Below are 15,279 nucleotides of genomic sequence, written 5' to 3' on the forward strand. Positions count from 1 at the left end.
TGGATTCTGATTTGTCAATGTTTTGACAAGATTTTTATCATTCGTCAGCTGGAAAAATCATTCTAATGAAAGTGATTACAATGATATTGTTTCTATGTGCCATTATCGTTACAGACGCTATTCTTTTATATTTAGAAAGATTTTTAGAACTATGTCTTTATTATCATATGGAGTGAATGGGCTTTAAATGTCAAATATGGGGTTTTACGGTCTTTCTGTTGTTCTTTAGCATCACCAATTCTTGCAGTTTGGCATCAGCATAGAATTTAAATATAAATTTGTAACTTTAAAAATTATTTTCTTTTTATGTTTTTCTTTATTAATGAAATGCATGCAAATTTCTCTCTGTTTGTGAAGCAGAGAAATTGTAGCTAAAAGTTATCAGGACAAATATTCATATATTCATGGAATGAATTTTTGGTGTTACTTAGATATTTTACTTTATACAAATATGTTACCCATATGCTTACTGGCAATAATAAATGTATATGCAATTTCTGAATGCTTTCTGAATGAAAGAATATTGGACATTATTATCTTTTAAATATATATATTTAAAAATGGGAGAATATATATATAAAAAAAAAATGGGAGAAAAATAAATATATATATTTTTTTCTCCCATATATATATTTATAGTTCTTCCATTATATATATATATATATATATATATATATATATATATATATATATATATATATATACACACACACACACACAATTGGAACCTGGAAATTATAATAGGAATCTTTTTTTTTTTTTGCGGTTTGCTTCAATAACAGGCAATTTGATGTCTTTGAAGTTGAATTTAAAACTTAATAGGCACACACACACACAACAGAAATGATAATGTTTGCATTTAAAATAACATAAAATACATCACTTATTACACAAACACACAAAGTGTCCATCATGTATTTTTAAACTTCCCTTGGTGACCAGTAGGGGCACTGTGTCTAATTTACTTGTTTATGTCATGCTTTTATTTTGGAGTGAATTTATTTTATTTTATTTAGTACCAGAATTCTGTACCCGAATTTCTTCATGGTTTGGTCTTTGTTGTGATAGGAATTACATGTGTAGCCGCTAGATGGCGGTATGTGAATATATGTAAAGGTGAGAGAAGGGATGGTAGAAGGGGAGAAATTAAACAATTACAACTGCACCGCAATGTCCTTGTGTTTGGTCCTTTGTGTTCTTAGAATCTTCTAGAACTGAGTAATGGATTCTACAGTGTTCAGTGTTATCAACAGTAGAGATGGTAAAATAAAGCTGTGTGAAGCACTGTGGCTTTCCCATGAACTGTATTGTAAAATGGTTCATTACTCAAAGCTTTTCAAAACAGTGCACACTAATGACATCTTGTGGTCAAAAGGTGGAAAAGTGTCATGGTACTTACACGTAAGCTGTGTCCCAATTTAGGGTCTTGCAACCTTCAAAGTGCATGAAAAGAGGTGGGGCTTTGAAGTGGAGGAGGGTCTAACTGAGGTGCAGAGTTGCCAGGTCTGTGCAACAAAACCATCCCAAAAGTGTAAAAGTAGCCCAATTTCAGACTTGGCAACAATGAGCCAAGCGTCGTTACATGGCCTAGGAGCTGTTTGACAGCAGACGTTTGTGAGGGTATTTTAATAAGGGAAATTGATACAGAAAGGTTTTATGACTTTTTATTGGGTTTTGACATGATTCAATGGTTCAATACTGGTGATGACAAGAAAGTCATATACACCTAGGATGGCTTGAGGGTGAGTAAAGCTTGGGCTAATTTTCATATGAAAGTGAACTAATCCTTTAACTTCAGGACAACCCCACTGGTGTCCTAACTTCAAACCTTTTTGAAATCCAACAGTAAAAATCACAATATAAAAGCTTTTTCAAAAATGGCGTTAAATTTATTAATTACATAAGATGAAGAGCAGCAACATTTGATGCACTACGAGAAACGGCAGACACATTTTCAGCAACTTTTCCCCACTCTACTTCCTTATCTTCGTGAGTGAGCGAAGGTGAAAACTTGCCAAATAAAACAGACTTTCCCTTTTCAACGGAGCTTATCAAAATTTCAATTTCTGGCGCACTGTAAATAAAGGCATGTCGTAGTTTCTCCATTATGATTTTAGGGTTTACCCACAGTCGGGTTTACCTCAGAAGTTTGCGCTTTGTTGGTTGCTTGGTAACAGACCTGACAGTTGATTACAGAACTCGATGGAGCGGTTTAAGATTTCCTAACTACAGATATGAGATTTTGTAAGATAGGATAAGAATCTTAAATCAAGTTAAGATTTGCTTCTGTAATACGAATTTGTGAAAAATCACAATTTGCTTCACACACACACACTTCAAAGACACTTGGGAGACAGTTTTATCAGGAAAGCACAGGCCACTAGAATCATACATTGTCTATAAAAATGGATTCTTTGCCACTAACTCGTTGTCAACTTTGTCTAAATGAATGAACATGCATTTCCCCAGTACATTTTGTGTATTATTACTGTTCCTATATTGTTCTTTTGTATATCGTATAGTGTTATGAACACATGTGATGATACTTCTTGATATTGTAGCCCATCTAGGTGGTGTTTAATATCAAATTACTCCTTGTTTAATGACTCACATTTTGGTCGACATCACAATATCATAGAATGCATTGTATGTTTGTTATATTTATCAGAGTATTAATGGACTCAAAATTACTAGTTAACTTCCCCATGCAAATTAACTCACTTTCAAACAAAGGAAATCCCCCACCAGAGAATTGCACCTTTCTCATTGGTCAAGCCAAGACTCGAAGGTGGTGACTTTTCTGGAGAGTTCAAAAAGCCCCCATGCAGATCACATGGTCTCTTCTGGTTCTTCTCTTGGTTCCTGCTACGGATTGCTGTCACGCAGGATCCCACCCGGCCCCCGAGCCGTGTTTACGGGCCTCACTCAGTCCAAGCCATGTGTAACTTCCTAGATCACAACAGGGTCAAATTAACAGCACAAGCTGTTTCATTTTCTTCATTCAACGCAGAAGATATTGATTACAACTTCAGCACCATTGGACCAAACCAACAAAGGATTCTTCCTGAGCCTGCAGATCCGGACGCTACTAAACGGTGATTTAGTATTAAGATTATGAATCCCTTTATTAACAAAGGTGATTTTTAGTATTAAAACTGATCACTAAACATTTCAGTGTACTTCAGTTGTATTTAGCAGATTCTGGCAAAAATAGTAGGTCATCTGAGTATCCCATGCATATACAGAAAATTTGCATACTACACACAGTATTTATACTAGATTCTACAGAAATATTATGAATAGTATTATGGTATGCCATTTTGAACACAGCTATGGTCTTGCTAAGCATACTAGAAACTTCCTAAGCAGGTGTGTTGAGGCAAATTGGAGTTAAACTCTGCAGGACAGTGGCCCTCCAGGACCAAGTTTGGACACCCCTGGTATATTGTTTATTGAAGTCACTTTTCCTTCTTTGTTTGTGTGGGGTTTTTGAATAAAAATTATAAAAATGAAAATGATTCAGATCTCTTTATTTATGTTACCTCATCGACCCTAGACTGGGGTACTGTACCTACTTCCATATACAATCAATTATCTTAAATAGTATATTAACATTTCTAAGCATCAGCTTAAAAAAACAATAGATTACATTTACATTAAATGATTTTTTAAGCAGATGCTTTTATCCAAATCGACTTACAAATGAGGAGAACAAAGGAAGCAATCAAACCAACAGGGCTCCCACTTAGTCTAGCACAATACACTTAGCAAGATTTTTAAATAATTTTTAATCTATTTTTAATAATATTTATAAGATTTTATAATATTTATAGAATAGTAAGTATTAGTATTAATGCATCAAGTATTCATCTTCATTAAACAAATCATTGTTACTGATTTCTCATGCAGCTCAAAGTATCATGGTTAGAATCTCTCTACAATCTATTCTGATACATCAACACAGTTTCACTGATGATCCAATAAAAGCATAAAACCCAGGATAGAGAGGCCGAGTGAATCTGGTCTGGACTGTGTGGATGAGGCTCATTGTGTCTCCAGAGACACTGTAGAAGGACAGAGTTCCTGCACTGCGATCCACATACACTCCTATTCTACGGCTGGACATTACAGGTAGCTCAGTCCGCATGTTATTATGCATGAATAAGTATCTGGAGGGAGAACAGAACAAACTCCAGGACTCAACATTACATCCAAACAAAAACATATTACCACATTCCTTCTGTCTGATGCTCTTATATGACACTGATATATCCACACCAAACATCCCACTCCACTCAATCTCCCAGTAACAGCGTCCACGCACTTTTTCTCTACACAACACTTGCTGATTATATCCATCAAATCTGTCTGGATGATCAGGATACGGCTGCTCTGTGAGAGTACCAGTAATCACTCTGTTCCTCTCAGACAGATGGAGGTGTTTATTCACTGTGTTCAGATCCAGAGTGAGCTGATGGGAATCTGATGGAGAGAAAACACATCACAATCAGGAATTCTGAATGGTTTCTGTTTAGTGTATCAGCAGTGTCTCAGTACAGCTTACAGATACTCTGTGCAAATAATCATGTACATGATTAACTATAAAACTTTTCTTTCATCTTCTACAAGAAGAACATGAACATACTCAGTGAGTTTTCTTTCGATATCGGTTCCCTCAACATAGCTTCATCAGCTGATGCTATGGGGAAACCTTTTTCCATACTCAAGCCCTACTGAATCACGACAGAAGACCTCAGAATCTTAATCCTTCAGGTGTCAATTTCTCGCCTGAAGAAGAAGATCCTTGCAAATAAGAAGTACATCTTCAGCAGATGAATTGCGCACAAACACCTGCTGCATGCTGGATGCTCTCCTGCCTCCCACAGCAGAGCCGCGAAACCAAACAAGAAGAATACAGCGACAAGATTATTCATCTTGCTCTCCAAAAATAAAATGTATTTGCACAGGGATGTGAGGAAGCTTGGGAAAGGAACTCAGCCAACATGTTCTCACTCATTTCTGAAAAAATATCCTCAAAGACTGTTTTGGCTCTGTTATGAGATAATTGATTCTATGGTTGTTAGCACATATCTCATGATGTTAGCACTTTTGAGAAGCCTTTTGGCCACAGATCAGGTGTTAAAAGGTTCTTTTTCTTTTCATGAACCCACATGGCAAGCGTCCGGCCCATGAGCAACAATATAACAAGTTTAACAGAGAAAACATCTATTCCCACTGTCAGATCATGTCAATAGTTTGTTTGCCGACAGGAAGTGGAAAGCAGAATGGACGACATGTAAGAAAGTCCATACTCTGCTGGTTTAGAAAGGTATAAACAGAAAATCACAACATATGTTGGACGTGAACCTTATGCTATTGTTACTGATTGAATAGAGCAGGAGATGTACGGATCCATGTGCAAGGCTTTATTACAGAAGCGTGGTCAGAAAACAAGCAATGGTCAGGTAACGGCACAAGTACATCTCAGGCAAGGCAAAGAATAATCCTAGGGCTGGCGTCAGTCTTCGATCAGCAAACAGTATCCAGAGAGCTTGACAAGAGAGGTAATCTGATAACATAAGCAGTAATTTAGGCAAGGAGCAAACGACAAGGCAAGAGAAACAAAGGCAAACAGGAGAACAGTCTACGAGGCAATACAACAAAACTAGACCAGGACTAGAACTAGGAACTTTACACAAAACTAGGAGAGGGCTCCGTAACATTGCTATCACTAACATAGCGATATGCGCAGACAATACTCGGCAGTAAAAAGAGGAAGTCCATGGTTATTTAGCATGTCTGATGAGAATCAGTTGTGCAATCAATGCATACAGCTGTGTGTCATCAGTGCAATGGATCATGGGAACTGTAGTCCGGGATGAAGTACAAAAGTTAGTGTAGTGCAAGAGTCCATGTGGTAAGCAGATGACCTCTGGTGGTGAGTGAACAGAAGTTCATAGATCGGATTCGTGACAGCTATGAAGAGGACCGATTTTTTTTTCTACTGAATTGAAATATTTGCCTGCCATTGAGACACTAGATAGACAGAATGTGAAGCTGCTGTCACGCAGTGTTGAGTTTTGGTCTAGTTTGTTTATATCGCGCTGCCTTTCTGCTGGTGTGTTTAGGGCGGTATTTTGATTTAATGTCACGTTTGTGAAAAATGTCACCATTGTAAGTCATTTATGTTGCATTGAAAATTGCCATAGGAACTCACATCATTGTTCAGGGAGAAAACTGGACATTGTAATACGCTTTTCTACTTTTTCTACATGTAAAAACACTAAAGGCAGGAACACACCAAGCCGACGGTCGGCCGTCTGGCATTTTTTGTTCATCGGCCCACTAAGTTTTCTCAGTGTGTTCTGCACCGTCGGCTGAAGTTGGTCCTAGTCGCCTTTTTTTCGGCCGATTCGAAATGTTGAATCGGCGTCGGAGCTCATCGGTCCGTCAGGCCATCTGATCATTTTGATTGGCTGTTCAGATACTGCCACCTGCTGGTTCGGAAAGGCATTTCATCTCACGCAGGCGCAGAACGGACTTGCTACTTGGCCGTCGGCTGTGTAGCATTGGTTTGGTGTGTCAGGCCAACTTTGGACCCAGACGCTGCTGACGTGTAATGCAGTGTTAATTAGAAGAGTAACTGTAATATAATTATTGTTTTGTAAAGGTAATCCCTTACACTACTTGTTACTGGGGAAAGTAATAATATTACAGTAATGTGTTATTGTGTAACGCGTTACTGCCCAACACTGATTATAGCAGTGGTATTGCTATTGTGTACACTAGTTTTGGGTACTAGTAGTTAGGAGTATGGCAACCACTTTTTTTTTCTATTTCTAGTAGCCAGAGTCAGAGAAAGAGCCAAGGAGTAAAGGCTGGTTCACACTGTGCGATTTTGGCCACGATTTGGTCATCTGAGACAAATTTTGCAAATCCTAAAAGATTCCTATAATCCTAGCCTAAAATCTGTAGTCTTGGATTGCTAGTTTGACAAGTTCACTGACAGCAGATTAATGACCGTTGCGATCAAATTTTACCTCCGACAAAATTCTGGCAGTGTCAGAAGATTTGGCAGTGTGACTTCTCCTATGACAATAGAGATTCCATTTCAGTCTCGTGTGAAATGCAGCTCACTGTCACCGAACACGTATGGGTTGATGATGTAAAACTCCGGACAAGTTTTCATGCGCGCGTCCCTTTTTAACGTGTCTTGAAATAAATGACAGCTGAGATCCCACAGTGTGACATGAGGATCATGTTCGTACAGTCTGACAAGCAACCATCGTAAAGGACTAATATAAATCACACAGTGTGCACCCGGCTTTACAAAACAAAGGATGAAGGCACAAGATTAGGCAGGGAAGAGAGTGAGAATCTCATGGCCAACTCCATCATTAGGGGAATTGCAAATACTGTTCAGGTGTTGCCCAACCTGCAGTACTCCATTATAATTGATGGAACCCAGGATGTTTCGGGGGTTATACAAAAGGCCATATGCATCTGTAATGTGGGTCATGATCTTGTCCCTCGTTAAGACATTATAGGTTTATATGAGGATGTTTTCAACAACAGGAATGGATTTGGCTCAGGTGGCAACTGATGTTCTTCCTGCGGTTGAACTTGCCCGTCCTGCCCTTAAGGGCAGTTTACGATGGAGCTGCAAACATGTCCAGCCAAAGAAGTTCAGGCAGTGCTCCGAGAGAAGAAGCCTCTTGCTTTGTATGTCCACTGCGGTCCTCATTGTGTCTTATGACTCAGACAGCCTGTGGCTCATCCCCTGTTGTGCCTGATGCACTGAATTTGGTACACAAACTTGGCACTCTTTATCACCAGTCTGGAAATTACAAGACCTTTTTTTAAAAAAAAAGATTGCCCAGTCTGAAACAGGGAGTTTAAGAACTCTAAAGCCCCTCTGCCCTACACAAAGGCTTCAGAGGATGGGGCCGGTGCAGGCAGTCATGGGACAGTATGAGGTATTGCTTAGTCTGGAAAAAATGGCTGCATCTGGCTCCTCTGGCATATGTACAACCGCAAGAGGACTTCTGGAGTGCTTTTAGAAGGGTCAGACTTTGCTTTGTCATCTTCTTTGTCTTCACCACTCCCTGGAGGTACAGCTGACAATATCCATCCGGCACCATCACTAACACAGTGAACCGTCTCCGAAGCTATGCTGCCAGAGGTTCGTTCTCTCTTCACTCAAGTAGAGTCTTTGGTTAGATTTCTTCTTGTAGTGCCGTGCTCCTCAGCTGAAGCCGAAAGGAGTTTCAGTGCCTTAAGAAGGCTTAAGACATGGCTCCGCTCCACCATGAGTCAACGCCGTCTGAACAGTGTGGGCATCTGCCACATCCACCAAGACAAACTTGATCAAAATGACATAAGAGAGATTTGCCAGTTCTTTATCTCCGCAATGGATAGTAGACGGAATGTCTTTGCAGACTTCATTGTTTTTACTTAGCCTGTTGAACCGCATCTAAACCAGGCTGGATTTATATGGATTTATATACCTACTCTCAAGAGTTGTTGAAGACAATTTAAATTTTGAAGGAATCAAAACTCCAACAAAACCGCATACACATGAAGCAGGTATACAGACTACCCTTTAAGCACATCTCCGAAAGGGTCAAAGATCTACAACATCAGTATGTGTAAGTAATTGTACACATTTACAGTGCTAATGCTTACAGTACAATTCTGTGTTACTAGCCTACAGTTACTGTAAAGTGCACTATGCTGTAGAGTATGTAAATCAGGAGTGCATACAAAGGCACTATTGCAGAAGTCTGTCTTTCAGTATCACACTACAGTAAATGACAAATTTTTATATACAGAGTGATTGAATATGACTCCATGAAAAGGTCTCCATGAATACATTTTTGAAGATGAAGCAGGATTCAATCTTACAAAGAGAAGAAGGAGAGGCAGAAATGTAATTGGCCAACATCCAATCAGCGTTGCCAAGAATTGGGCTACTTTTACACTGTGATCACGGGTTGTTTTTCATGTCCGTGGGTTGAATCGACCCCAAATAACGTGATATTTAGCTCCTGGAATGCACATTTTACCAGGAGAGCCCTGCCAAAAATGCTGTTTTTACCTTGGGACCCCCCCTCCACGAAATGCAATTGGGCCAGTTTTAAGGAGCAGTTGGGTGGGTTTTGTTGTGAAAACCTAGAAACTCTGCATCCAAAAGTGGAAGTCCCTGGCCAGCATGGTGGCAATATCACCCTTTTGTGCAGCCATTAGCAATCATGGGGTTCTTCATGCACAAGCAAACCTAGGTTCATATAACACTGAATCTTCTCACATTTCTGGATGGTCAAAGGAATGTTTTGTTTGAGCGTGAGCAGCAGGATCATCATCAGTGCATCCTGTTTATGTCGTGGTTTGGGACAATGTCAGTTTTCACCGTGGTGTTCAAATATGTGAGTAGCTTAACATCAACCAACAATTCATAAATGTATTCCTTTCACCATACAGCCCTTTCCTCAACCAAATAGAAGAGTTTTTCTCTGCATAGTGGTGGAAATCTATGACTGAAACCTATATACCAGGGAAAATATACCAGGCAATGGAAATGGCCAGTGCAGTTCTGTCATGGCTGGATCCGCCACACCAGAGGTTTTTTTGCCCTTTGCCTTGCAAGGGACAACATTGTTTGCAATGTAGATGAAGTCCTTTGGCCGGACCCAGCTTTAAGACGTGATCCTGTGGCAGAATAATCTTTCTGATTTTATTTATTTATTTATTTATTTATTTATTAAGAGTAACATGGTTTCAGTATTTTCATCATACTTGACTGTGATTTTCTTTTATTTTAGTAACAGTTTATTTTAGGGTCTTTTAACTAGTTGCTTATTAGCATACATTTATTAGAATATTGGCTGTTTATTAGTACTTTAAGCACATATTAATGCCTTATTCTATACATAACCTTATTCTACATTTTTAATCCTACCCAATACCTAAACTTAACAACTATCTTACTAACTATTAATAAGTAAATTAGTAAAATTAGTAAATAAAAAAAACTAAAAAAAAGAAATAATGAGTTTATTGAGGGAAAAGTCATAGTTAAAAGTGAACGTGTTCCCTATTCTATTTATTTATACAATAAACATTTTTCTTTGTAACTACATGCCCTAAATGCTGTTCTCCACTTTTTGATGTAGTGTCTAATGCTCTGTAGTGTTTATATATTGACTAATTGTGTGTATGATCTGAAAGCATTATTTGATTTTGAACACATAAAATGGTTTTTGAGGCATTTGTTTGATTTTGACAGAAGAGTCAGAGGTTCTGTGAACATAGTTTGAAGATTTTTTGAGAAATTTGACTGTAATAAGGTTGCAGGGCTTTATTCTGTGCTCTCATGAAAGCGCTAGTGATGCCACTGCTTTTTATGCAGTCAAATAACGCTACTTGCTTCTGACCACTATGATTGTTGCTCTCAGTGTTCTTCTGACAGCTGTTACTGCCTTACTGGTTCCTATTATATCACCTGAGTAGGTTATCTTCTGTCAACAGCTCTGCTCTTGTGAGTTAGTTCTACAATAAGTTACATAATTTGTGTGTAACTTATGTAACTTGGCATAAGTTACAACGCCTTGAACCATGCTATGCTGACTCACTTTTAGTTGAAAGATTATGAGGTCAATGCTGTGGCCTTTTTATAAGCACAACCTACCATCATTTGGCTTGTTTAAACGCAATTGGCCATTGTGCAACACTGGCATGATTTAATAGGGCTTCAGGATATTCAGAGAAAGGTGTTTCCCCCCTGGCTTCAGCTACTGACACAATGTCATGTGCGTTTTTGTGTTGACTTACATTGTAGGAAGTCCTTTCTGGTCCTGGGATCCATGTTGCTGAATATGACTGTGAAAATCAACAGACATGAACAGTGTAACTTATGTCACAAAAAATGATGTTACACATTATTTTGATAGTCCACGTTCTACTAACTAAAAGTAACTGCTACAGCAAGTCAACTAACTCATTAATTTGCAACTACATGTCAACTAACTCAGAGTATTAGTAGACTGTTAGGTTAGGAATAGTGTTAGCAGAATAAGTTAACATGTACTTGCAAGGCATCAAAATAAAGTGTTCTCAGATATTAAGCAGACAGTCTACTAATACACTAAAGACTAGTAATTTACATGTAGTTGCAAACTTAAAGTCAGTATAATGTCTAAAGTATACAAGTGCCAAAAATGCAAGTGCCTTCACTTTCAAAAGAAGATGATTAGATGAAAGACTGAATGATGATTAAACTGGAGGATTTCCATTTCTCTGTGTCTCCTGTCATAGCAGGACCTTGCTCAAGTCCATCCTATTGTTCTAGATCTGCTACCTGCAGGAAATGAATGTGATCCTGTGTGTGAAATTTGCTCGAGCTCAGCGTCTGTCCTCCTCAGATCATTGATCTCCTGCTCACCGCAGCCTTTTTTTGACCCCTGATCCGCTGTGTGGCCTCAGAGCGGCTGAACTCACCAAAGATCCTCTCACTGTCCTCCACTGCTGTCTTTGCAGAGCGCTGTTAGGACACACATCACAAATAGCTCTTATTGGTGGTATCTCGCACAGCCTATGAGTCACTTAACCATCATGTGACCATCTGAGTCCAGGAAAAGTGGGGTAAGGTAGTTTAAAGGTAACTTATTTGGACTGTTAACCAATGGCTGTAGGTTCAAACTCAGTCAGGGATGAATAATCAGTTACCACCGTTGTACATTAATTAACACTAAGCATAAGACCCGATGACAACATTGTTTCACAAAATATACGAATTGGCTGTACACACGAAAACGTGAGGATGTCATTTTCAGATTTATCCACTCTGGGACCCGGTTTCAAAAAATTATCGATTTCAGGCTCCCAAAATGCTGAATCCATCTAGATGAGACACTGACACAACATTTTTAAGTATGGACGGGCTCTAAAATAAAATACATGTAAAATTGATGCTCTTAATATCACCAATCACAAAATAACCAATGACTAAAATGTGACACAAATAAAGCAACAATATAAACAGAAGCAGCAAACAGTAAAACAATAATGTTACGTTAATTACCATAGTTCCTCAGCAGTGCTCAGAAATGCAGAAAATAAGTCACCAAAAAACTACTTCACAGCTATTTCAAATGTTTACTGTGTTTAAACACTTTTGGATAGCAGAAACAGCGCTTCTACTGAATAAAGTTTGTCATGTTTTCTCAAAAATAATCTAAGCAACAAATTTAAGCAATGATCTGTTCTGTATATCATCATTACTTCAAGGTTTTCTATGTTTAGGCCCCATTTAAATGATTTTATTTCATTTCTATTACTTTATTTTTCTGTCCCATCTTTTAATTTCTGCCAAAAAGTAAAAAAAAAAAAAAAAAATAAAAAAATTGTATGCACAGTTATGTGGGTATTTGTCTTTGAATTAAGAATTCAGTTTTCAAAATTTCAAGCTAAAACCATTTTAAGCATAATTTAACTAGATATTCACTAACAAAATTATTAAACATCCAGTTATGACCTCATATTAACCACAACATGATTCATTTGTACTATGAATAATTATCATAACATCACTGTTTTGGTGATACTGAAAGGTGATTAAAAATTGTGATTAACATAAAATTAACGGTTACCACTAAATATACACAACCATATTAACCTTTTTTCTTCTTCTTTTTTTTTTTTTTTTTTAAAAAAAAAAAAAGGTAAATGGATTATTTCTCAACTACTCATGTACTATATGACAATTTTGATGATTTCCCTTTAAAAATCTATAGTTGTAATGTTATGACAATATTTACGTTTGTGGGGCCCATTTTCATTATATTATCTAGAACTCCACAAACCCACCGGCAGTGGGTGTTGCCTGTTAATATGTATACAAACACATATGAAATGAGCCTGTCAGCATTATTTCTCAGTGCCTAGTTTTAAGTTCATACCTGTTTCTCTGTCCTCTGTGTTGAAGCTGATACAGTGTTGTGGTTACATGTTCATCCATCATCCAGAGAAAGTCACAACAGCTCACATACACTTAAGTTTCTCTTTCCCTGAACTCAAGTGTAGCTATGTAGGAAACATGAATCTCTTAAGTTTCTCTTTCTTTGAACTCAGGAGATTGTTGTTTCCTGGTTCTGTGTTTAAGTGACGTGTGCAAAATGGGTGTGTCTGCAAGTCACATATAATAAAACAGTGGTTCCCAACCTTTTGTCCATGAAGCCCCCCTCATACATATAAGATATAAGATATAAGCCCCCCCCCCCCCCCCAAAAAAAGCATGCAAATTCAGGTGCAATACACTGCAAAAAAAAGGCTTTTCTTACTTAGTATTTAAATATCTAAATAAATCCAGATGCTTTTACTAGATAAGTAAAATGACAAGATATTTTTTCTTGTTTTCTGGGAAAAAAATCAAAATGTGAGTTTTTGCTTAAAAGAAGCTAAATTATCTGCCAATGGGGTAAGAAAATAATCTTGTTTCTGTTTGAAATCTTGTTACTTGTTACTGTCCCAAACAGAAACATGATTATTTTCTTACCCCACTGGAAAAAAACTCACTTCATTTTGATTTTATTTTCCGGAAAATAAGACAAATTTCTTACGTCATTTAACTTATCTAGTAAAAACATTACAGATTTAAGATTTAAGAATTCTTAGATATTTAGACTAAACAAGACAAAATAGTAAATAAGAAAAGCATTTTTGCAGTGTAGAGTTTCCTTGGTTACTTCTGTAAACAAAGCAGCACCAGCACTGCACTTATATAAACACTACTTTAATAGGCATCATACGGAGGTAATTTCAAAGTCCATTTAGGACAAGTCATTTCACTCAGCGTCCAACTTTGAAACGCCTCTCGGGCATGCAAGTGCAGCTCCTATCTCTTTGAATGGGGAAACATCAAATTCTCCAAAGCTGTTTGCCAAGCTTTCTATTAAATTTCATATTTTAAATCACCAATGAAATCTGACAACTGTCTCATAATTTTGTTTCTAAATGTTCAAATCATGACAAAAAAAGGTATATTTGAGGCTGGATCAAGCTAATGCACATGCGCAGTCCTAAATATGCATCTCTTGTGTCTCATTTTGGAGTCGCGCATCTGACTTTCTAGAAAAAAAAAAAAAGGAACCGTCTAAAAACATCACGTCTAAAAACGCATGGAAAGCGAGGCTGCACCGCTTTCTCCTTCTTTCCAAAGCGCTTGCGCTCTGTGGCGTCTGTCGTTGTTATGCATCCATGAACCGCGCTCTCCACGATGAGTAGGAAGTTTCAGAAAAGGATAACTTGATTTCTAGCCCTTGCATTAGTTACTACTAGATATATTTATGGAGATGAGATATAAAAACCACCCTGTGCAGCTATGATCAGCTGTTCGGCTGAGATTTCGATGTTTTTCGATGTTGCTGATCAGTTGTTTCTTGTCACATGACCTGCGGTGGGCTTGTGGCATTCTGAAAAGTTGATGTTTTCATCTCGTTGCACCTGGAAACCGCAGGCACATTGCAACCGTTTCGCTTCCATTATGAGTGCGCGGCGACATTTGAAATAACTGACTTGTGCGCGAAAAAGACGCGATATGTGAACGCCACTTAAAAGAAAATGTCATTGAAACTTTTTGAAGTAAATTAGTTCCCCCACCCCAATTTAATGTGTAGAATTGTAGAAATGTAACTGACAACATTTTCGTATAAGTGGCTGAACATTTGGAGCATTCCTAGAAACTATAAAAAAAGGTTTTTCGTATCCATGTTTGACCTCAAAACTCTCGAACCCCAGTGTCACGAATACGGTCTCTGTGGCTCCCTCTGATCGCCACCTGAGGGCACCCTCGCCGGAATACTAACCCACGCTGGACTACATTACCCATATTCCCCACTCGGACTGATTACCCATGCACCTGATCTATATCATCCTGGACTATTTAAGACGCACACACACACACACATTCGCAAAGTCTTGTTCTGCCTAGTCTGACATTTCTGAGCGTTATCTACCTTGTATTGATTCCCTGTGTATGACCCTGGACTGTTTGTTACCTCTGTGCTCTGCTCGCTGCCTGCCCTGTGACTCTATTGCCTGTTCTCTGGATTCTCCGGTCTTGTCTGCCGCCCGCCCTGACTGCTTGCCTGGTACTGATTCTGATTTCGTCTCTATCACCCTTGGCTAATTCGTCACCATCAAGTTTCGTTATCCTCTGCCTCTGGTCCCCGCTGCCTTGGAACAGCTCCGCACAGCCCGCTATTTCACCAAGCTCGATCTTCG

The 15,279-nt window shown here is 38.3% G+C and overlaps 1 protein-coding gene across 1 annotated transcript; it reads right to left on the reverse strand.

Annotated features, from left to right (window-relative positions):
• Nucleotides 1–3,509: 3,509 nt before the first annotated feature.
• LOC125245916 (stonustoxin subunit alpha-like) lies at nt 3,510–13,206 on the reverse strand. Its single transcript, XM_048156744.1, has 4 exons — nt 12,957–13,206; nt 11,357–11,539; nt 10,831–10,878; nt 3,510–4,482 (listed from the first exon to the last, which is right to left on the reverse strand). The coding sequence occupies exons 3-4, from the start codon at nt 10,862–10,864 to the stop codon at nt 3,956–3,958; spliced, it is 561 nt and encodes a 186-aa protein (XP_048012701.1). The 5' UTR covers nt 10,865–10,878; nt 11,357–11,539; nt 12,957–13,206; the 3' UTR covers nt 3,510–3,955.
• Between the last annotated feature and the right edge of the window lie 2,073 nt (nt 13,207–15,279).

Source organism: Megalobrama amblycephala, linkage group LG14, assembly GCF_018812025.1.
Source record: "Megalobrama amblycephala isolate DHTTF-2021 linkage group LG14, ASM1881202v1, whole genome shotgun sequence".
Lineage (NCBI taxonomy): Eukaryota > Metazoa > Chordata > Actinopteri > Cypriniformes > Xenocyprididae > Megalobrama > Megalobrama amblycephala.